This window comes from Callionymus lyra, chromosome 14, assembly GCF_982586985.1.
Source record: "Callionymus lyra chromosome 14, fCalLyr1.hap1.1, whole genome shotgun sequence".
Taxonomy (NCBI): Eukaryota; Metazoa; Chordata; class Actinopteri; order Syngnathiformes; family Callionymidae; genus Callionymus; species Callionymus lyra.
The window spans coordinates 17,749,457-17,774,303 of record NC_141831.1 but is presented as its reverse complement, the minus strand read 5'-3'; the positions used below and the strand labels follow the sequence as shown (position 1 = coordinate 17,774,303).

General features: G+C 38.8%; 1 protein-coding gene across 3 annotated transcripts in view; it reads left to right on the top strand.

Annotated features, from left to right (window-relative positions):
• Window positions 1-22,650, top strand: part of LOC148066238 (stAR-related lipid transfer protein 13-like) — a 54,754-nt gene extending 32,104 nt beyond the window's left edge. For all 3 annotated transcript variants that reach the window (XM_087806991.1, XM_087806993.1, XM_087806992.1), the window contains 13 exons: window positions 6,279-6,350; window positions 8,206-8,287; window positions 8,756-8,819; window positions 12,425-13,677; window positions 14,479-14,649; window positions 16,390-16,549; window positions 16,614-16,812; window positions 18,226-18,439; window positions 19,214-19,328; window positions 19,402-19,659; window positions 19,721-19,938; window positions 20,920-21,096; window positions 21,175-22,650. In XM_087806991.1, the coding sequence (XP_087663117.1) occupies window positions 6,279-6,350; window positions 8,206-8,287; window positions 8,756-8,819; window positions 12,425-13,677; window positions 14,479-14,649; window positions 16,390-16,549; window positions 16,614-16,812; window positions 18,226-18,439; window positions 19,214-19,328; window positions 19,402-19,659; window positions 19,721-19,938; window positions 20,920-21,096; window positions 21,175-21,298 (3,107 nt within the window). In that variant the 3' untranslated portion in view covers window positions 21,299-22,650. The remainder of the gene's footprint in view (window positions 1-6,278; window positions 6,351-8,205; window positions 8,288-8,755; window positions 8,820-12,424; window positions 13,678-14,478; window positions 14,650-16,389; window positions 16,550-16,613; window positions 16,813-18,225; window positions 18,440-19,213; window positions 19,329-19,401; window positions 19,660-19,720; window positions 19,939-20,919; window positions 21,097-21,174) is intronic.
• The last annotated feature ends 2,197 nt before the right edge of the window (window positions 22,651-24,847 follow it).

Below are 24,847 nucleotides of genomic sequence, written 5' to 3'. Positions count from 1 at the left end.
TTTAAAAGACTGGTCTCGGTGACGCATCACAAAACCTGCGCCGTCATGCTTTTTTCTCATTTTTCCCCCACACATCTGCAGATGCATTTGTCTTCACAGGCCAAATCTTGTGTTCATTCAGTGTCTAAGAGATGATCTGTGGAGGAGTGAGGGATGACAGCTGACGGGGAGGAATGAGACACAGAAGCAAGTCGATGCTTGTGCTCGATCGAGGAGATTTAATGACCTCAGCAACACGCGATAGAGCATCAGAACCCTCTGGTTCATCTGGAGTTTGAATCAGACGCGTCTGTAACATTTGATCTCCCTCTGTTGGTGAAAAGCATCACTGAGAACATAACTTGTTGCAGCAGTGGAAGATACTTTAAGAAACAACAAACTCAGATTCATCTGTAAATTCTAAGTTATTCAGATAGTGCTGAGTAAAATGTGAGACTCACTCCTCAAACATATGCTTGACATCATTTTGTACACCCAGCATGGTGGAGGATATTTATAATTTACCCATACATGATGGCCCATGATGCTGGTTCATCTCAGGACTCGCAATGTGTCGACCTCCTGCCACTAGATGTCAGTGTTTCTGTTCCAGTAATTAGCAAGTTATATTATGAATGTAAGGGAGGACTGGTTATATTTTACTTTTAATTAAAAATGCCTCTTTTCTTTAAAGTAAAAACAATAAACAGCTTAGCAAAAACGTTTGGTTGACATTTAATTATCTTAGCTTTGTAAATTAAGATCACAGACTAATCAATACATTATTTTGGACTCAGTTTCATCCTTTTATATCATCCAAATACCTGTTTTATTTTATCCCACTTGTTTGGTTCAATATATATTTGTAGTATTGTCGAGTACTTGACTCTGGTGTTGCAGAATTTTCAGACCACATGACTCTTAATGAAGTCGTAACTGCTGTCATTTGTCTTTAAAGATACCCAAACATGCTAGAGTCATCTGTATCCTCTCGTCCTCAGGCTTTAGCTAAAGAGGACATAATGACTGCTGCCAATTTCAACACGAAAAATATCAAATGTTTATTTTTAAGTTAACTTGGATGACATTTAATTTGTAAAGCTTTGTATTTTAAGATCACAGAGTAATCAATACATTATTTTGGGCTTGGTTTTGTCCTTTTATATCATCCAAAGTTCTCTTTTATTTTAGTCCTTATTTGTTTCAATATACTTGTGGTATTGTCCGAGTACTTGACTCAGAATTTACAGACCACATCCTGACAAAGTCGTAACTGCTTTCGTCTGTTTTTAAATATATCCAAACATCAGCTTTAAAAGTTGATGTAGTCATCTGTATCCTCTTATCCTCAGGATTTAGCCACAAAGGACATAATGACTGCTGCCATCTACTGGCTATAAGTTCAATTGCAAGACGAAAATGATCAAATGTGTATATTTATATTAACTTGGATGACATTTAATTTGTAAAGCTTTGTATTTTAAGATCACAGAGTAATCAATACATTATTTGGGCTTGGTTTTGTCGTTTTATATCATCCAAAGTTCTATTTTATTTTAGTCCTTATTTGTTTCAAAATATATTTGTGATATTGTCGAGTACTTTGACAGAATTTACAGACCACATCCTGACGAAGTCGTAACTGCTTTCATCTGTTTTTAAATATACAAAAGTGTATCATCTCGTCCTCAGGCTTTTTTTTAGCCACAGAAGACACATTGAATGCTGCCATCTAGTGGCCAGAAGTTCAATTGCAACCGGCATTTAATTATCTTAGCTTTGTATCTTAAGATCAATACATTATTTAAGTCCATCTGTTCGTGGTCAAAGGCAAATCAATCATCATCCTGCATCTTTGATGTTAAGAGTTAAACTGAGCCCAACGGTGAATGTGTGGCTTCCTTCTGGATGTGTGTGTGTGTGTGTGTGTGTGTGTGTGTTGTGCAGTCCATCAATCATCCCGACACAATGCCCGCTTTTTTTTAATTAAGGATCTTTTGCGTTCTCCAATCAACAAAGTGACTTTTCCGTCTCACGGTGAACTTGAGCTGAGCTTAGCTGACAAATGAAGGAATTTCCTGTCGCGAGCTCACATGCCGCTGTGGACACATGGGAATATAAAGGGCAGGAAATGACATCACGGGAGGATATGGGGGGGGGGGGGGTTGTAATAGTCGGAGACGTCACGCTGAGAATATTCTGCCGCTTTCCTCAAAGAGATTTTGTCAATTAATATTGATAATTAAGGAGAAAAACGCACATGTTTGTCTTGGGTATATAGGGGGCGCTGGTGAACCAGATTCCCAAACAAGCATCCGTCCAGCTTCCCGCTGGCGTTCCAGTGGCTCGCTGCCTGTTGTCACATATCCTACGCGGCTGGAATGCTGCGACAGGACTCAGGGAGAAGGAAAAGCTCAGTGGGTATCTGGGATTACCTCCTTCTCGCTGGGTTCATTTGTGTGTTTCCTGGACCACTCATAAAATGTTTTTGTGCTAATGAACCTCTGGATTAAATTCTGCACAGATGAATAAAGGCGCTTTGTTCGCACGCCGACTGAAGCTCTGCCAACGTGAACCTTCAGGCCAGAATTCAAGGACACATAGCGACTTTATTGACACGTCATGAAGCATGACAGTGTTTGGAATGTGCTTCTTTGAGCCGCACGTGAACTGCAAAATAATATGACGGTCCCTCAAAATATTACCCGTAGAATTATGTTCCTAACAATTGAGTTTAAATTCATACGAGTATGTATTTGTTTCACGAGGCAATATGATATGTGCACCAAAATAAAGCATTATTTGTGTTCTTTAAACACTGTTTTTATGTTAGGATTTGGTGAAGTATTAGTGGTGTGTACTGGCAAGAATCTGACGATATTTCATATTTTCTTTAGTATTACAATGTGTCCTTGAGAGCTTTGAAAGGTTATTTTAAATAAATTGTGTTATTAGTATTCTGATACATAGATTTAGTATTATCTGAGTACTGGACTCTGGTTGCACATGATTTGCAACATATGTTTTTTAAATATACCCAAATGTCAGTCGACTGTATCCTCTCGTCCTCAGGCTTTAAACGCGGAGGACATAATGACTGTTCATTGCAACACGATAATTATCAATTTCGTAAATTTACAATTAAACGTAAACATCAGCTTTAAAAACAGCTGGAGTCGACTGTATAACTCTCGTCCTCAGGCTTTAAACGCGGAGGACATAATGACTGTTCAATTGCAACACAATAATTATCAATTTCGTACGTTATCAATTATACGCAAACATCACCTTTAAAAACAGCTGGAGTTGACTGTATCCTCTCGTCCTCAGGCTTTAAACGCGGAGGACATAATGACTGTTCAATTGCAACACGATAATTATCAATTTCATAAATTAACAATTAAATGTAAACATCAGCTTTAAAAACAGCTGGAGTCGACTGTATCCTCTTGTCCTCAGGCTTTAAACGCGGAGGACATAATGACTGTTCAATTGCAACACGATAATTATCAATTTCGTAAATTTACAATTAAACGTAAACATCAGCTTTAGTCGACTGTATCCTCTCGTCCTCAGTCTATAGCTGCGGAGAACATATTGCGTGCTGCCACCTAGATGTCGAAGCACGAAAAGAAATGATCAAACGTGTGAGTTTTCAAAATAAAGATTTTATTGAAATATGAAACATAAAAGAACAATAATAAAATATGAAAGATGATGTACAGATGATACAGTTCTGCTGAATACTGATGTGGTATCGTTAAGAAAATATCACAATATTAAAATGTATCCGTTTTTTTTCTCACACCCCTTTTTTATTACCATGAATATTTGAGACACGATCTTTAGCAACACCTGCTGCTGTAAAAGTACATTTCAGCTGCTTATGAATCATGAACAGTGAAGATATTAGTCATTTTTTGCGTCTTCTCCAGCTGTTCCTCATATTTATCTTCTCAACCTCATCTCCATCGTCTCCATCTTTGTCAAACTCTTCCACTCGTTTATGACCTTCTCACTTCTGTCACGTTTAAGGATGTGTTGTTCTATCCGTTCGTTCACACCAGCTGCCTCTTCATCATCCCTCCTCCTCTCAGCATTCTTCCAGTCACTGGAGGTAACATCTGGACGCGTCTCACACCACGTCTGTGGAGAGACACGAGTCCACTCGTCCAGTTATGGCGTCCAGTCGTGGCGTCATGGCCGCTCCAGTCCCCGGAGGCTGCGTCTGACATTCACCACTTCCTCTCTGGAAAGTGATGGAGAGACTCTTGAGACGGAGGGTAGCTGATGGAGGGAAGGGTCGCGGAGGAGGTAGCGTGAAGTGAAGAAAAAAAAAAAGTGTGAGGAAGGAGGTTTTGAGGAGGAAATTGAAGGAGAGAAGCTGAACAGAGGGAGGCAGAGCTGTGAAAAGGAAAGGCTGGAACAGGGGGATGAGAGCAGACTTATCGCTGCTGGATGGAGAGCTGGATGGTAGCCTGTGGTTCCTCACATCGAGTCGTCAGAGAGAAGAACCTGAGCCATGAGGAGGTCGAGTGAGTTGCTGCATCTCTTGCTTATCACTTTCTAGTTGAGCTTCTGTTTGTTGCATCTGTAGTTTCTTTCTCTGACGACCTCCGTTCACTTCCTGTGACGATTTAGCATTTTTTTTTTTTTTAACTGTTTCTCATCCTCGTGTTGAGTCCACTTTGCTTCTCGCCTTTGCCCTGTGTAGCTGGGATAGGCTTCATCACACAACTACCCTATTACAGAAAGAATGTGTGTTGAGGACAGAATATAAACTTTTAATGTGATTTTAATACTGATTATAATAAAAATATTAAATTATAATACTGATTTAATACAATTTCCCTTTTTTAAATTTTGTTTTCAACGAAATTTTTGATTTTTTAGTTTGTTTTTTTAATCAGATCACATTGTACAATACACAACCTTATTTCAACTTATTTTCAGTTTTTCTACGATACAAAGAAAACAAATAAAAATACAAAAATGTAAAAAATGAATGCAGTATTCAAAATAATGTGTCCTGTTGATGAGCAGCAACACTTTATATAAAAATATTGAATTACAAATTTGTTTTTCACAATGTTGCAAAAACAAGTTTTCCTCTTATTCTGCTTTAAACAATTGGTAGTTGCTTCGTTTGAAATCTGTTGCTATTGATTTTTCAAAATATAACTCCAAAAAAGTTCCAAAATAAATGTTACATTTTAGACCTTTAATTTTTTGTTATATAATTTTTTTTTATCATAAACAGGTGGTTCATTTAACCCTTTAGTAGTCTCTGGGTCAAGGTGACCTGAAGGCTTGTACACAAATGTGTTTGAGGTATCCCTTGTGTGGTCTCTGGGACAATGTGACCCAAAAGATTGTAAACAAATGTGTTTGAGGTATCCCTTGTTTGACTAATGGAGTTTTTATTCTAACTTATTGTGAAGATATATCTTAGTTTTACTTCTTCTAATCTTATTTATGATGTATTTTAAAAATAGTGGCTTGAAAATCTATTATCCCTAGTGTTGTCTCTGGGTCAAGGTGACCTGGAGGCCTGGAAACAAATGTCTTTAAGGTATCCCTTGTGTAGTCTCTGAGTCAAGGTGACGCTGAGGCCCGTAAAAAAATGTGTTTGTGGTATCCCTTGCATTGGCCTTCGGGTCATCTTGACCCAGAGACAACACAAGGGATAATAGATTGTCAAGCCACACTTTTTAAAATACATTATAAATAAGATTAGAAGAATTAAAACTACGATATATCTTCACAATAAGGTAGAATAAAAACTCCACTTTGTCAAATTGACACAGTTTCATTCCTTATCTTGACTTCTGACTAAAAAAATAGCTGCTAAAGATTGTATTTTTTTTATTCTTGCTACTGACGATTGTACTAGAAATGTGTCTGTTTACATCCTTTAATAGGAAGTTTGTTTTCGTAAAAACCCAGATGTGGTCGTTGGCTCCGTGGTCGTGTGTTTTCATCAGCGGCTGCTCATAAAGCGTGAACACCCACACGTCTCTCACACGCGTGAACAATTTAAGAGTGATGTATACGCTGGTGGAAAAAAAAAACCAACACAAAAAGCTTGTTAAAAGTCCTCGTAATAGTTGGCGCTGCCACGGTTGAATCTCTCCTGTAGCTCGAGCGTCACTGGCTCGACGCCAACATCATCATTCCTGGGAATTCCCGAAAGAAAACGAAGGATTTGCTCCCTTATTTTTTAACTGAAGGAAAATACATAAATGAAATGTTATGAGGCGTTTGGTGTTTGTTTAAACGCCTCGTGTTGTGTTTCGCAGAAATCGAGGCGAAGGAGGCGTGTGATTGGCTGCGGGCGGCAGGATTCCCACAGTACGCTCAACTATTTGAAGGTGAAAGAAGCGTGAACACGTCTGATGTCTTTTCAATGTTTCTCCGTCTTCCTTCCATCGCTCCGTCTTCTTTCGGTTTGTTTCCACTCACGGTTCCTGCCCAGAGCCGGGGGTCATGGGAAAGGCCTCTTTATCACTGATGGGACTCCCCTTTTTTTTTCTATTTTTATTTCCCTTTCCATTCAAGACGCACATCTTTTTTTCCATTCTTCTCCTTCTTCTTACATCATGTGGTCGACAAGAAAAACTCATCCGTGGATTAACGTGTCTTTCACTTCTATAACATCGACTTTGAAGACGTCTTTAAATCCCAGAGCCCGAGGCGCTCGTATGAAATTAAGATTAAAGCTTAGCTCTTAGTAGTTTATTCAGCAGTACTTTTAGAAGACGCTTCAGATGCAGGTTTTCTTTGAACTTCAGACGGTGTTGACATTAAAGTCTTTATTATCAAGCCGAGACCAAAAGAATGTAAAGATCCTTTTCAATCACAAATACTAATCTTTGTGATTTCAAATATATTTTTAAATCATATATTACCGGTAAATGCCTTTTCTGTCAGTCTCTCTCTCTCTATCTATATATTATTAATCACAATTATATATATTCTTTTCTCTCCTTCTCTCTAAAAAACAACAAGAAATCAATGACATAATTCGGAGATATTTGTTATTTTCGCCAAATGACAAATCATTTTGGTGAATATTGTTATAACTCTTATGAGTTTCATTTTCTTTTTCAAAAGGAATTTGTTTATTGATGAATTTCATTCATTTTTTTTATCATTAAAAAAGTTTGTATGGTTAGACAGCCATGCACTTTCATTTATTTCCTGTCGTTTTTGCAATAATTCGCACATAACTTTATTAAACAAAAAAAAAAAAAGCTTCTTAAAAGTATCATATTATTTGTTTTACTAAAAATGTTGTATTGGTCACACTGATAGATCAACTTTGTTAATTTCTTTAATCTTGTGATTTATGTATATCTTTAATTTCTCATATTTTAAATCATAATACATATGTTTTTATAACCCTAACCCTCTCTCTAAAAAACAAAAAAAATAATGAAATAGTTTTGAACAAATTTTGAATTTTCCCCCAATAATACATAATTTTAGTGAATATACTGTATATTCTTATATATTTTTACTTGTTGGCTCGCTCTGGATTGTCTTTGTCTCTAACAGAATCAGAACATTTTTATTGCTAGTGTTGGAAAAATGAATTTCTTGTCGTGACAACAGAGATTTTGCAAACATTCAAAAATGTTTTATCATAATTTATACGTTTCTCTACAAAAAAAGAATTAGGCCAGTAAAATAAAGGGATTTCTTAACCTCAAACTTTTTTTTATATCTGAAAATGGCATTTCCCCCTGATAGATCACTTTTGCCAATATATTGTATGTAGTATTGTATACTGTATATTATATAAATTTCATTATTATATCAAATATTTTAAAATCATGATTTGTATGTTTTTCTCTCTCAGAAAGATAATATAAAAATGATAGTTTAGAATAATTAAGAGAGTAAAACTCCTGATTTTAAACCTCTTAACCTCAAAATATTTTTATTTCTTACAGCAATAATTATATTTATTGTAAAATTAAAATGAAAAAACCCACATTGTGATTTATCACTTTTCTGAATACATTTGAGTGACTAAAATAATCATTTATTTTGTCATCTTTATGATTTGACAACATGAAATATTCAAGCTTAAAATACACTAAAGAATAAAATTTAAATTAATTTCCAGATTCTGCTAAAAATCTTCAAGTGAAAAACAACTGGACTAAAACTTTGTTGACCGTTTAACTGACTATTTCATCTCTGAATTATTGTGTCTTCCAGATTCCCAATTCCCAATCGATATTCCCTCCGTGAAACGGGACCATGACTTCCTGGACCGGGACCTGGTTGAGCCTCTGTCTCGGTGGGTCTTCCCCCAGGTCTATTGGCCGGACACTTGACACCATCACGTCTGGTGCTCGTCGTCACACGTCCGACCCGACTTTTAATGAACCCCACGTTCCTGACTCAGACCCCAGCGCTTTGATCTGGTCTCCTCCCCGCTGCCACGCTCTGATCTCCCCCTCAAAGAGTGGAGATCCTCGGGGGGCGTTACGGGGGTTCAGAAGTTAATGGTGAAGGAGGGAATGCGAGGAAAAAATTGTGTCTCTCAACACCATGACTCCAGTTCCATATGTGGCTTCAAAGATTTTTGAATTTCCACACTTAATCATGGAGCCAGACATGATGAGCCGCGACCACATGACCTGCCGTCAATTGACGACTATAATCCCAGATTTAGTCTAATCCCAACTATTGATCTCACTGTCGAGACAGGAAGTGAGAAAGTCGGGTTGTAATGTCGTTTTTTTAAACGTTGTTTGTGTTACAGACGCCTGAACACCCTCAACAGATGTGCGTCGTTGAAACTTGACGTCAGCCAACCCAAAAAGAAAGTGAGTATGAAAAAGGCATGTATTCATTTGGTAGTTTTTTGCGGACCCACAAAATACAGGCGGGGGGCCACATGTGGCCCGCAAGCCGCACCTATCAATGTGTGTGGTTTCCTCTGTTACGGAAAAGTGGGTCTAGGACAGTATCCGTTATCTATAGGATTGATACTAAACATCACAGATGTTCCATGAGCTAGCTCCACGTTTGTTTATTAACTAATACTAGCTCCACTTTTGTTTATTAACTAATACTAGCTCCACGTTTGTTTATTAACTAATACTAGCTCCACGTTTGTTTATTAACTAATGCTAGCTCCATGTTTGTTTATTAACTAATACTAGCTCCACGTTTGTTTATTAACTAATGCTAGCTCCACGTTTGTTTATTAACTAATGCTAGCTCCACCTTTGTTTATTAACTAATGCTAGCTCCACGTTTGTTTATTAACTAATACTAGCTCCACCTTTGTTTATTAACTAATACTAGCTCCACGTTTGTTTATTAACTAATGCTAGCTCCACGTTTGTTTATTAACTAATGCTAGCTCCACGTTTGTTTATTAACTAATGCTAGCTCCACCTTTGTTTATTAACTAATACCAGCTCCACGTTTGTTTATTAACTAATGCTAGCTCCACGTTTGTTTATTAACTAATGCTAGCTCCACCTTTGTTTATTAACTAATACCAGCTCCACGTTTGTTTATTAACTAATACTAGCTCCACGTTTGTTTATTAACTAATGCTAGCTCCATGTTTGTTTATTAACTAATACTAGCTCCACGTTTGTTTATTAACTAATGCTAGCTCCACGTTTGTTTATTAACTAATGCTAGCTCCACCTTTGTTTATTAACTAATGCTAGCTCCACGTTTGTTTATTAACTAATACTAGCTCCACCTTTGTTTATTAACTAATACTAGCTCCACGTTTGTTTATTAACTAATGCTAGCTCCACGTTTGTTTATTAACTAATGCTAGCTCCACGTTTGTTTATTAACTAATGCTAGCTCCACGTTTGTTTATTAACTAATGCTAGCTCCACCTTTGTTTATTAACTAATACCAGCTCCACGTTTGTTTATTAACTAATGCTAGCTCCACGTTTGTTTATTAACTAATGCTAGCTCCACGTTTGTTTATTAACTAATACTAGCTCCACGTTTGTTTATTAACTAATACTAGCTCCACGTTTGTTTATTAACTAATACTAGCTCCACTTTTGTTTATTAACTAATACTAGCTCCACGTTTGTTTATTAACTAATACTAGCTCCACGTTTGTTTATTAACTAATGCTAGCTCCATGTTTGTTTATTAACTAATACTAGCTCCACGTTTGTTTATTAACTAATGCTAGCTCCACGTTTGTTTATTAACTAATGCTAGCTCCACCTTTGTTTATTAACTAATGCTAGCTCCACGTTTGTTTATTAACTAATACTAGCTCCACCTTTGTTTATTAACTAATACTAGCTCCACGTTTGTTTATTAACTAATGCTAGCTCCACGTTTGTTTATTAACTAATGCTAGCTCCACGTTTGTTTATTAACTAATGCTAGCTCCACCTTTGTTTATTAACTAATACCAGCTCCACGTTTGTTTATTAACTAATGCTAGCTCCACGTTTGTTTATTAACTAATGCTAGCTCCACCTTTGTTTATTAACTAATACCAGCTCCACGTTTGTTTATTAACTAATACTAGCTCCGCGTTTGTTTATTAACTAATGCTAGCTCCATGTTTGTTTATTAACTAATACTAGCTCCACGTTTGTTTATTAACTAATGCTAGCTCCACGTTTGTTTATTAACTAATGCTAGCTCCACCTTTGTTTATTAACTAATGCTAGCTCCACGTTTGTTTATTAACTAATACTAGCTCCACCTTTGTTTATTAACTAATACTAGCTCCACGTTTGTTTATTAACTAATGCTAGCTCCACGTTTGTTTATTAACTAATGCTAGCTCCACGTTTGTTTATTAACTAATGCTAGCTCCACGTTTGTTTATTAACTAATGCTAGCTCCACCTTTGTTTATTAACTAATACCAGCTCCACGTTTGTTTATTAACTAATGCTAGCTCCACGTTTGTTTATTAACTAATGCTAGCTCCACGTTTGTTTATTAACTAATACTAGCTCCACGTTTGTTTATTAACTAATACTAGCTCCACGTTTGTTTATTAACTAATGCTAGCTCCATGTTTGTTTATTAACTAATACTAGCTCCACGTTTGTTTATTAACTAATGCTAGCTCCACGTTTGTTTATTAACTAATGCTAGCTCCACCTTTGTTTATTAACTAATGCTAGCTCCACGTTTGTTTATTAACTAATGCTAGCTCCGCTTTTGTTTATTAACTAATGCTAGCTCCATGTTTGTTTATTAACTAACGCTAGCTTCGCATTTATTTATTAGCTTATGCCATGTCCGCGTTTGTTTATTAGCTAATGATAGCTCCACGTTTGTTTATTAACTAATACTAGCTCCACGTTTGTTTATTAACTAATGCTAGCTCCGCTTTTGTTTATTAACTAATGCTAGCTCCACGTTTGTTTATTAACTAATGCTAGCTTCGCATTTGTTTATTAGCTTATGCTATGTCCGTGTTTGTTTATTAGCTAATGATAGCTCCACGTTTGTTTATTAACTAATACTAGCTCCACGTTTGTTTATTAACTAATGCTAGCTTCGACATTTGTTTATTAACTAATACTAGCTTCGCCTTTGTTTATTAGCTTATGCTATGTCTGCGTTTGTTTATTAGCTACTGCTTGCTCTGCATTTGTTTATTAGCTAATGCTTGCTCTGCATTTGTTTATTAGCTAATGCTAGCTCCACTTTTATTTATTAGCCAATGCTAGCTCCACGTTTGTTTATTAGCCAATGCTAGCTCCACTTTTATTTATTAGCCAATGCTAGCTCCACGTTTGTTTATTAGCTAATGCTAGCTTCGCATTTGTTTATTAGCTTATGCTATGTCCGCGTTTGTTTATTAGCTATGCTAGTTCTACTTTTGTTTATTAGCTAAAGCTAGCTCCACTTTTTTTTATGAGCTAAAGCTAGCTCCACTTTTGTTCATTAGCTAAAGCTAGCTCTACTTTTGTTTAGTAGCTAATGCTAGCTCCACATTTGTTTATTATTACTGATACATTTTTATAGTCTTTACTGTAAAGATAAATTTAACATTAACAAGGAAATTACTAATATATGGTGATCCAAACTACTGTAGTTCAGCAAATACAAGAGCTGGTTTAAGACGCTGTTTTTACCTCAATTCTTGATAACTTTGAACATAATAGTAAGTACGTAAGTAATTTATATTTGTAGAGCGCTTTTCCAGACCAGGGACACAAAGCGCTTAAACAATCAAAACAATACTCCATAAATCATATGTTCTCTTTTCTTTGCTGGAGTTAAGCTTTTTATTTTTGTATTTCTTACAATTTATTCATTTAATCTGTTCAATGTTAGATTTGATCATAGAAAGTAGAATTTCGCTCGATTAAACCTGCGAGTAGAAATGAAAGTGGTGTCTTGTGGGTATTAAAAAAGTATGTGGTCACTTCTTTTATCTTTATTTTCATCAACGCTTTTCTGCATCAGGCCGACGACTCGGACGAAGATGACCCGCTGGCCATCAGCAAGCGATGGACGTTCGAGTGGAGCAGCCGCCGCTGGTCACGCCTGCAGGACTTCCTGTTGGACGGCAACGCGGAGGGCAGCCCGACAGGTCAGAGGTCGGGCCTGCACAGCACGGTGAGCACCGAGAGCGTGCTCACGGACCTGAGCGAGCAGGAGATCGCCGAGATCTCCTCCATCCACAGCGAGGACTCCGCCTCCGCCATGCCGGACTCCGTGTCCATGGCGTCCCTGTCGGCGTCCTACAACCCGCCGCGAGACCTCCCGCACTACAACTCCCTGCCCATCAAGAGCGGGCGCCACGGGAGCCGGAGCAAAGCCAAAGAGTTCCTACGCCGGATGGAGGTGATGCGGACCTGGGGGCCGTCGACCCGACGGAAGAGTTCCCACCGCAGACCCCCGATGGTCATCAGCGGACCGGTGCTGCAGGGGGAGGAGCCTCTGGCGCTGCAGGTGCTCCAGTGCACCCCCATCAGCCAGCTGGAGCAGAACCAGCAGCCGGAGAACGAGCCGTCGCCCCCCGTCGACTCGGACATGATGAGCGTCAGCCCTGCGCACCAGACCTCCGTGCCGAGGGCGTCGGTGCGGACGAGACCCCGGACGGCCAATAAGAGGAGCAGCATGTACCTGGAGGACATGGAGCTGCCGTCCCAGGGGAAGAGGACCGAGGGTCAGGGCCAGTTCGGCAGGAACCAGTTCTACTCCTACGAAAACCTCCTCATTCACGTCCCCAAAGATCACAAGCCCGGAACTTTCCCTAAAGCCCTCTCCATCGAGAGTCTGGCCCCCTCGCCCGGAGATGCCGTCCCTCGGACCCAGACCCCCTACAGCACCCTGGTGGAGCGTTGGTGTGGAAAACCCCTCTCCAAGCCCCCCTGCCCGGAAGCCCCCCGGGGCAGTCGGGCCAGCGTGTACGACAACGTTCCCGGCTCGCAGCTGTACGCCAGCACCGGAGACATCCTGGACCTGGAGAAGGAGGACAACCTGTTCCCCCACCTGGACGACATCATCCAGCACGTGAGCGGACTCCAGCAGATAGTGGACCACTGGAGCCGGACCGTGCTGCCCGAGGGGGAGGCGGGGGAGGAGGACGGGGAGGGGAGGACCACGTCCAGCGAGGGGGAGAGAGATGGGGTCTCCCTGAACGACACCGACTCCACGGGGACCGGTCGTGAGCGGAGGGACTCGGGAGTCGGAGCTTCTCTTACAAGACCCCGGTAAATGAGATTTGACCCCACTGTGATATTTATATATTTACAATAACCAAAGTTATATTCAACATATTCAGATTTTTAAATTCACTATTAACATGCAGATATTTACAGCCTTTGTTCATTTTTGTGTTGCATTTAAACATCCGGCCACTAAATGGCAACAGTCATTACTCACTCCTCAGTTAAAGGAATAAAAGGGAGATCCGGGGGGAAGACTGAGGACGAGAGGATACAGTCGACTCCAGCAGCTTTTAAAGCTGACATAGTTTGGTATGAAAATAAATGATTACGACTTTGTCAAGACATCTGCAACACCGGAGTCAAGTACTCGACAATACTACAAATATATACTTGTTACTGAAGTATCAAAATATATCGTAATATATATAACTTTTGCCACTGTGTCGTGACACCTCTCGCATCACCAGATTCTTGCATATCCCCCCCCCCCCAATAAGAACACCCACCTTACTTATGGTGCCAACAAAACTGTGAACTCCCATGATGCCTTTCTACAAACTGCTCTTTTAGGTGACGGCAGCAATACTGTCATTTCATTCTATGTTGCTATATCAATTGTCGATTGGTTGGCTGGGCGGCAAAGCATTATTCAGGTCACCGTTACTGAGAAGGTTGTTGAGAGGGACTTACTTACTTATATGCAACGTTGAGTTTGCAAGTTTTAAGAAATTTTGTTAAATAAAACAAGGAAAAATGAAACGGTGAAGATTTCGTGATCGATGTTTTCTGTCATGTTTTCACGACGTCTAACTCGATTCGTCTGTTCTGTGTGTCGCTCCTCAGCCTCCGGTGGCCCAGCTTCCGAGCGTCGGGTCACGCCAGCGAGCCGGCGCTGTCGCTGCAGATCAGCAGCCAGTCGGCAGGACAGCTCAGTCTGCTGCAGAAGTTCTCTCTGCTCCGCCTCACCGCCATCATGGAGAAGTACTCCATGTCCAACAAGCACGGCTGGACCTGGTGAGTCTCACCTGCACTCTTTTACCACTTTACCATCACGAGTACTGGATTCACTTCTATCGCTTTATGTATGAAGTCTATGGAAGTGCATCAGCGCCATCGGAATATTGAACTTTTTAAGCATTTTAATGGATCGTTGAATTCAATCAATTGTACTTTTAAAGGTTGAATTTCTCCGTTTAAATGAAATTAATAAACATTTAATATTTCCAAACTCATGCATTGTTTAACACAATATTCAAATTTCAATAATTAAAACATATACTATCAAAAATAAATATTTTTTCATTCCTAGCCTCTTAAATGCAATATAAATATGTTGATATAATAATGCATATGGTCTATACTAACAGTATCATTCTACTTGATCAAACTTTAAGCCGATCACGCAGAGGTCACGTGACTGTAATCTTTTAAGAGATAAATATATTTCATGTATCATTTCCTATGCTGTATTCCACAATACCTTATAGAATTCTGGTGTTTTTATTTCAATACTGATGATAAATGTTAAATCGTGTCCAATACGACTGTGAAAATGACTTATTTTTAATGTTAAAATAAATATAATTATTGGAGCAGTGAACTTTTAACAAATTTGAGTTGTGAACTATGAAATTAACTAGTTATTTTTTTGTATTGGTGAACTAAACCTAGAACTAGTTTATATAGAAATTGAACTTTTCCAACACTGTATATTTACTGTATATATATATTACCATTTTGTAGACCTTTTTTAAGTTTTCAAAGTTTAAATGTCATTCCATCAAAATGTATATATATATATATCCATCAAAATGTATATATATATATATATATATATATATATATATATATATATATATATATATGTACATTTTGATGGAATGACATTTATCAAAAAATACATTTAATACTACAAATAAACTGAGCAAATGATTTTGAAAACTTAAAAAAGGTCTACAAAATGTTAATATATATATAATAATAATTGCACGTTAATATTTAGTCTTAGTCTAAAAAATATAATGTGTGTAGCTTTAATGTTAATAACATATTTAGATTTAATTTTCAAAATTTACAAAAAAACAAACCCACACCGATTGATATCTTATGTTAATATTCATGTTTTTAATTGATTAATAACACATTCATTTTTACTTTTAATATTCAAGGTTGTTTAAAATATAAAATGCAGATTTATAGTGTTAATGTTCAGTAACAGATTAATATCTGGTTCTTTTTTATCACACATCGCCTTGAACCTTTTTAATCATCAGAATAAATCGTATTAATGTTAATATAAGTAAAACAGAAAGTCAAGTTCATCATAAAAACAAGCCACAATAAAAAGGAAATAGTTTATAATGTAGCCAAGAGCTCCAGCTTCCTTGTCTTAAAATTAGTTAAAAGTATTACGTGTTAAATATTCATAAAATTTAAATGAAAAAGTATTACAGTGTCAACATTTGAAATGTAAAAGTTCAACCTCTCGATATTTTGATACACCCGCCTCTGCACGCACACACTTGACTCCCTCAAGATGGCCGCCGTGGCTTCAAAGGTGCCAGTGTGGTTCTGCCTCTCGGCTCCACATCACACGCCGCCCGGCGCCACAAACCCACAAACACAGACACATCTTTGTGGCGTTAACGAGCGTCCCTGCTAACTTTTATGATCCCCGCGAGCGCAGTTCTGTTGACCGTTCATCGGGCCTGCGATGAAAACACGTCTCACACTGTTTTTATCTGTCGCTCCGAGGTCTGTGCCCAAGTTTATGAAGCGCATGAAGGTACCGGACTACAAAGAGAAGAGTGTGTTCGGCGTTCCTCTCATCGTCCATGTCCAGCGCTGTGGCTTTCCGCTCCCCCTGTGTTTACAACAAGCCCTCAGCCACCTCAGGACCCAGTGTTTGGACCAGGTTCGCGTCTAATAAGCGCCTGTTCTGGACTTTTTTTTCTGTTTTTTAACTTGTTTTCTCTCAGGTCGGATTGTTCCGAAAGTCTGGAGTCAAGTCTCGTATCCAGGCCTTGAGGCAGCAGTGCGAGATCTCCCCGGACTCTGTGAACTACGAGGACCAGTCGGCCTACGATGTGGCCGACATGGTCAAACAGTTCTTCAGAGACTTGCCTGAACCTCTGCTGACCAGCAAGCTGGGAGAAACCTTCTTGCACATCTACCAGTGTGAGTCTTTCACGCTCCGAACCGGACCTTTTCTTTTTTGAACCGACGTTTATGAGGAATATACATTTGATTTAAAGCTCTTGTTACTGTTGTGAGAGCTTCTACTGTTGCAGAACATTATGGGAAGAGTATTTGGAGAACTTTCTTAGTTTGATGGTCTTACTTTACAACTACCAAATACCGTATTTTCCGCAGTATTAGGCGCACCTTCAATTAATGGCCTGTTTTAGAACTGTTTTCATTCATAGGGCGCACAGGATTATAAAGTGCATAGAATAAAATATACAAACGTTTGACTGGGGTTGTGTTATGCATCCACTAGATAAAGCTGTGCTAAAGGGAATGTCTACGAAACAGTCGGATAAAGTGAAACTTTATTAAGCGTTCTGACAACTCCGTTCACTCCCATGGTAACGATGTTCAAATGATGTTCAAATGATGTTTAAAAGGCTTCAAGCAGCAGCGCGTGAGACTGGTGTTGTAAGAAATGTAACAAATGTTGAGCGAGCAGCAGTGAAGTTGAGCACATGTATGACAGCTAGAGCGCGCGTGTATGACATGTTGAACGCACGTGTATGACTGGTTGAGCACGCAGCTGCTTGAAGCCTTTTAAACATCACAGCAACCAAGACACACTAGCTCAAACCGGTGGCAGTAATGTCACTCCATAGATGTAACGCCATGATGTAACGTCGGTCATAAATCCCATCCCGTGATGACGCAATGACGTAATATCGCCCACGGCTCAGTCGGCTCAGTCGGCGTAGAGTCACGAATGTGTTTGTAAACGATTTTAAGGCGCACTGTCGTTTTTTTGAGAAAATTAAACTCTTTTTAGTGCGCCTTATAGTGCAGCAAATACGGTAATTTCTTCCTGCAACATAGTGGACAATAACAATATACAAGTACAATATAAGGTAAGGTTTATTTATATATAAAGTAATGTTAATAATGATATAATAATACAATAATCATAATAATAAATACCTCAAAAAACAATGAGATATTACTGTATATTTCAAAGCCATTTTGATTCCAAGTAATATTCATTCAGTTATAGATTGATTTAAATCATGAAAACATGATCATATAACAAAGTCTTGTAAATGTAAAAAAAATAAATAAAATATATAAAAACAATTTTTTACAACTGAAAGAAAATGTGGTTCTTAAATTTAATTTGAACACATTTTGGAAATGTATTTCTTTAAAGATTCTAAAAACCACCAAGATTTGAGCGTCTTCTCCAAGCCTCATCATATCTGTTTGTTTAATCCTTGTGTATTGTCAGGGGTCAGAGTGACCCGGAGGCCTAAATACAAATGTGTTTGTCGTATCCCTTGTGTTGTCTCTGGGTCAAGGTGAAGATGAATTATAAAGTGAAAAGTATTTTCTCTCCTCACGACCTTTCAGACGTTCCAAAGGATCAGAGGTTGCAGGCGGTCCGGGCGGCCATCTTGTTGATGCCGGACGAAAACAGGGAGGTTCTGCAGACGCTGCTCTCGTTCCTGCGCGACGTCACCTCCATGGTGGAGGAGAACCAGATGACCCCCATGAACCTCGCCGTGTGTCTGGGACCTTCGCTCTTCCACCTCAGCCTCATGAAGAACGAGACCCTCTCGCCGAGGTGACTTGATTTAGATATTAACTTTTATTTAAATATTCTTGTTTTGTAGGCATTTCATATATTTTTTTAACTTATTGAATTCAAGTTTTTGGGTTTTAAAATTCAAATATTTTCAAAACAAATCATTTTTTTACACATAGAGTTTGATATTCTCATTTCCATAAATCAAAAATGCTTTTTTTAAACAGAATGTATTTGAAAACGTGGCCTTTTTAATTCAATATAAAAACGTTGATGCGATACCAAAAGACTACAAACATGGCAGCTCTATTATTAGACGTTTTTATTTGTTCAGGGTTTTCCTTGATTTTCTGGAACTCCTGTTGTGTTATCAGTTTTATCTTGATCTTTAAAGTATATACTTTATTTAATATTGTTTTGATTGTTTAAGCGCTTTGTGACCTTGGTCTGGAAACGCGCTTTACAAATAAAAATGACTTACTTACTTACTTATTTAAATTAAAAGGCTACACATTCTTTTAAATATTAAATTTAAAAAATGTTTGTTTTCAATATTTAAATAAGAATATCAAATTCTATGTGTAATTTTAAAAATATTACATTTATTTTTCCATTATAAAAAAATAATTAAAAAATAAAATTCAACTTTTCAATTGAGAAATTATTGAATCAATTGTTCAAAAATATTATTCAATATTTAAAATAAACAACAACATTTGAATTAAAAAAAAGTTTGTTGAATTTAAATATTCAATATTCTGACGACTCGCATACTTCCGTAGTGGTTTCCTAAAGTCCACTTCTCTTCTCCAGGTCCATCCAGAGGAAGTACACCACGGGACGACCCGACCAGAAAGACTTGAACGAGAACTTCGCGGCGACTCAGGGTCTGGCTCACATGATCTCTGAGAGCGAGTGTCTCTTCCAGGTCAGTCTGTTGTCGCTCGAGGTTAAAGGAGTAGATCCACGATGCTAACAAGGTCTCCGGTTCGCTTCCCCAGATCCCCGAGGAGATGGTGAGCCAGTCTCGGAACTCCTACATGGAGGCGGAGCTGCTGGCGCCCCCGCTGGACGAGCTGTGTAAGGCGCAGGAGGACGAGGAGGCGGAGGACGAGGAGGAGGAGGTGGAGGACGAGGAAGGATCCTACCACTCGCACCTGGAGCGGCTGGTCCAGAACCTGCTGAAGGAGGCCAAAGACAAGAGCAAAGGCTGGATGTCGCGCTCGTGCAGCGACCACGTGGAGCTGGCGTCCAAGAAGGTGTGTCCGTCAGGTGACTCGCTGCAGGAGACCAGATCTTGACTCCGTATGTGTGCGTCAGGTGGGCGATGGAAACCCCCTCAGGCGCTGGCGCGTCAGCACGGAGGTCTCGGCTTCTCCCGCTGAGGTGCTGCAGCGGCTGCTGAGAGAGCGCCCCCTGTGGCAGCTTGAGCTGAAGCAGGAGAAGGTCCTGGAGTCGCTGGACAAGCAGACGGACGTTTACCAGTACTGCTGCCACAACATGTCTCCCCAACCCTGCTGCGACTTTGTGGTACTACGGTCAGTCTGTCTGTCTGTCTGTCTGTCTGTCTGTCTGTCTGTCTGTCTGTCTGTCTGTCTGTACGCCTGTCTGTCTGTGCGTCCATCCGTCTGTCTTTTTGTCTGTCTTTCTGTCTGTCTTTCTGTCTCTCTGTCTGTCCGCTGTCTGTCTGTCTGTCTGTCTGTCTGTACGCCTGTCTTTCTGTTTGTTTATCTGTCTGTCTGCCTGTCTCCGGTCCATCCGTCTGTCTGTACGCCTGTCTTTCTGTCTGTCTGTCTGTCTGTACGCCTGTCTTTCTGTTTGTTTATCTGTCTGTCTGCCTGTCTCCGGTCCATCCGTCTGTCTGTACGCCTGTCTTTCTGTCTGTCTGTCTGTCTGTACGCCTGTCTTTCCGTTTGTTTATCTGTCTGTATGTATGTCTGTCTGTCTGTCTGTCTGTCTATCTGTCTGTGCGTCCATCCGTCTGTCTGTACGCCTGTCTTTCTGTCTGTCTGTCTGTCTGTACGCCTGTCTTTCTGTTTGTTTATCTGTCTGTCTGTGTGTCCATCCGTCTGTCTGTACACCTGTCTTTCTGTCTGTCTGTCTGTACGCCTGTCTTTCTGTTTGTTTATCTGTCCGTCTGTCTGTCTCTCCATCTATCCTGCCGTCTGTCTCTCACTACGTCCGTCCGTCCGTCTGTCCATCTGTCTGGTTTCTGTTTATCTATCCGTCTGTCTGTCTGTCTATCTGTCTGTCTATTCACCTGTCCGTCCCTCCATCCGTCTGTCTGTCAGTCCATCTATTTTTCCGTCCATCTGAACATTCATTTTTCCATCCGTCCGTCCACCTGTGTGTCTGTCCATCCATCAGTGCGTCTTTCAGTCTGTGTGTCTGTCTGTCTCTTTGTCCATCCAGCCACATGTCTGTCTGTCTCTCTGTCCGTCCACGTCTATGTTCATGTGTCCGAGCGTCCATCTATGAATCTATCTGAGCGGCTGCTGTTGTGTGCGGTGTGTGTCCAGGTCGTGGCGAACTGACTTGTGTAAAGGCTCCTGTGCGCTGGTGTGTGTGTCCGTGGATCACGACGACAGCCCACAGGTCGGAGCCATCCGAGGAGTGGTGTTAGAATCCCAGTACCTGCTGGAACCCTGTGGAGCTGGACGCACCAGACTCACACACATCTCAAGGGTGGACCTCAGGTACGGTGCACGGAAACACCAGACGACTCTCAGCTCAGCTCACGTGTTGTGTTGTTGTTGTTGTTGTTGTTGTTGCAGAGGCAGATCTCCAGAATGGTACAACAAGACGTTCGGATACTTGTGTGTCAAAGAAGCTCTTCGAGTCCGAGCCTCGTTCCTGCAGCTGGATCACAGCAGCGCCGAGTATGAGTCCAGGACCTGAGCTGATCCAGGTTGACCAGATGTATGGAAGTCTATTAGTGCCCTCAGAATATTCATGATTGAACCAAACACTTTTTATTTATTTTTAAAGAATTGAATTAAAGAATTAAAATATATATTTTTATAGAGTTTGATAATCTAATCATTAATCACTTATTCTCATTTTAAATTCAATATAAATGGTACAACAGTGCCACCGAACAATATTGAATTAAAAAGCTACCAATTAAAAAATATTCAATTTAGAAAATCTGTATAATTTAAAATATTAATTTTTTAAATTTGATCAATTAAAAATAATTTAGATAAATGATTCAATAGCAACTTATTCATTGTAAATAAAAAAAATCACAAATATTTCAATAGAAATAATTGAAAGTTGCTAGATTTGAAATGTTAAATTCAACCTCTCAATATTGTGATGGCACTGACATGACTCCATAGGTTTGTCAGTAACACACAGAGACAGGAAGTGAAGCACAATTATTTAATTTCTGGGTCAACATGAGACATTTCACACGACAAGAAGAGACTCATTGGCTTTAATGTTAAATCGTTTCCATCTTGAGCCGAAGTCAACGCCCCTTGAAGCTCGAGTATGACCTTGACTTTCAGCCGTTCTTCTCCGAGGTCACATCCAATGACTCGTCCTCTTGGGAAATTCTAGGTAGAGCTTCAATTCCAGGGTCACCATCAAAGGTCAAATCCCACAAAAAATAACTTCCTGATTACAGACGCCAGTCTCTGGCAGATGAAGTCGAGCTCAGAGACCAGAACTTTCCGATGTTTCGCTCATGGACACATATCACTGTCGTTGTTCTGAGTGCTGTTGTTGTTTGGATGTTATCGTTTCCTGTGAATCACTTATGCTGTCATCCTCTACCATGTCTGCGACATGTGACCGTCTGGCTTCTGGGAAGCATCTCTTGAATCTGTGTTTTGATGTCGGATAAACATCCGTGGTGTAAATATTGTTCACTTCCTGTGCCAGCAGAGAAGACTTCCTCTCAAGTGTGCATCCGATCACTTCCATCCAGCAGGTATTTTAACGCTCATTAGGAAGTTCTTGTCAACTCTTGAAAAAAGTCGATCCAAACACCCGCAAGTTTGACATCTCTGCTCTCCATCCAGCCCAAAGCAATATATATAAAAAAAAAAAGTCGCTCCGCCACAGCTTCTGTCTTGGCTGCTCCTGTTTAGGCTGCGTTGCTAGGATACAACAAATGTTAAACCTCGGTGTGGACGAGTGAGTGAGTGTCTGGGACAACTGGACGAGCGACTGAATCCGTTCGAGGCTCCAAACTTAGAGCGACCGCGGTGGATTCTGCTCGTGACATGTTTTGAAGCAGGAGAATAAAGTAAGTCATTTGTAATATGTGTTTTGTCTTTGTTTACCTTTTTAAATATAAAACATTAACTCATTTCTTTCAAGGGAGCAAGAAAAACTTTTGATTTTTTTCATTGGCAACACTAAATCACTTTTATCTTATCTTAAAGACCCAATCCTCAATCCTCCTAGTGTCGCAATAGTGTAACTGCAACAACATAAATTCTCAGTTTTGCTGTTGGCAATTTTCTGTATACATTTAAAAGCAACAAAAGGCTTTTATTGTTTCCTTAAAAAAAATTCTGAGTACTTGAATGAAAATCTTTTACATTTTGTCACTTTAATCTATAATCCAGGTTGAAAGATTACTTAAACATTTACTAAAACATACAAAATAACTATTACTATGATGAAGCTTGAAAACAATAATATTACTAGTTCAACTCTTCAAGTAACTTGTTATAGATCTTTGTTTTAAACCTTGTGTTATTTCGGGGTCATGGTGACCCGAAGGCCTCGTATTATCCCTTGTCGTTCACCTTCACCTAAACCAATTTTTTTTAACCTCTTTTCTTTTAGGGTAATTGGTTTCACATTTTTTTGTTGTGCTTTGATATCATGTTGTTTAAATGAAATTTATTTAATTAAAGATATATATTAACCAATTTATTTTATGCTAAAACAACGCTTTTCTTGCATTTTATATATTTTATTTATTACACTAAATATGCAATTTTTTTTTGTCTTCAGAATAATGGAATAAAATGTATAAATTATAAAAAAAATCTAATTAGGATTAAAGTTTATATTAGAAATTACATACACAACATAAAAATGTTATTTGTAAATATATTGTTTTCCAAATAAAAAGTACTTCAAACCCAGAAAGGTTGAATCAAATTGAAATATATGTTTTTAATGAATAATTTTAACGGTATAAGTAGACACACACAAAAAAACTATAAATCGCATATTCCGGAAAACAATCGCATTCGCCTCTGTGTCCACCAGGTGTCAGTGTCGCTCAGGTGTATCCTGAAGGTCAGTCACGGACGTGAAGAAGTGGGCCATGAAATGTTTTTAGCAAAACGTGTGACTGCAGAGGTGAGACGTTATTGCGTTAAAAAGGGAATAAACTCAATGTTTGAAACCAGGTTGATAGTCTAAATATAATAACTTCATCCTCGCATCTCAACAGACTCTGACAAAGGAGGAACATCATGAACCAAACTGAACCAGGGAGAGAAAAAGTCCTGACAGTCTGAGACCAACATTGATTTGAACTGGGTTTAATTCCGAGCTGCAGTCACACAATGATGCCACAGATTCTTCTGATAAGAACAAACTCAATGTCTTTATTCTCAGAGAGAGAGAGAGAGAGAAGAGGAGAAAGAAGAGAGACACGGTTTTAACTTGTTGTGCCCATGGAAGGTAAAACGAATATTGGTTTATTTTCCTAATTCATATCTACATGTTATTGTTGTCAATTTATCAGCAAAACATATTTATTTTAAATCTATTGTTGAATGAACGCACTCAAAAAAGAAGAACAAAGTCTCTATTTTTCTTTTAGACGTACAATAAATATCACAGTATTATCATTTTTCATGTATTTCATGTATACTTGTGAATGTTTCAGGCACATTTGATGAATACTTGAAGTTTATTCTATGTACTCTCTTTGTTTACTTTAAATTTTAAGAAAATATTGATAAACTTATTTTTCACAATACTGTATTGTTCTTTTATGGTTTATATTTGTGTGTGAAAAATCAAATGACCGTTTTTTTTTTTTAAATTTACTATTAAGATGAAAATATTCATGCTGTTTGTTCATTTTTGCGTAGCGATTATACTTCCACTGCTAAGTAGCAGCAGTCATTATGTCCTCTGAAGCTAATGGAACAATATAATAACAGCCAGACCCTGGCGATTACTTAGGACGAGAGGATACAGTCAAGTTCAGCAGCCTTTAAAGCTGATGTTTGGACATGTTTTTGTTTTCAAAACAAGTAGCTACAAGAAGTTAAGACTTCATCAAGAGTCATGTGGTCTGTGAATTCTGCAACACCAGAGTCAAGTACTCGACAATACTACAAATATATCCTACAGTATCACTATATCGTACCGTTCCTCTCTCTCTGCGCTTGATGGATCTACTGACTCCTTTAAGAAACATCTTAAGATGTTTTTATTTGTTTAGGCTTTTCCTTGATTTTCTGG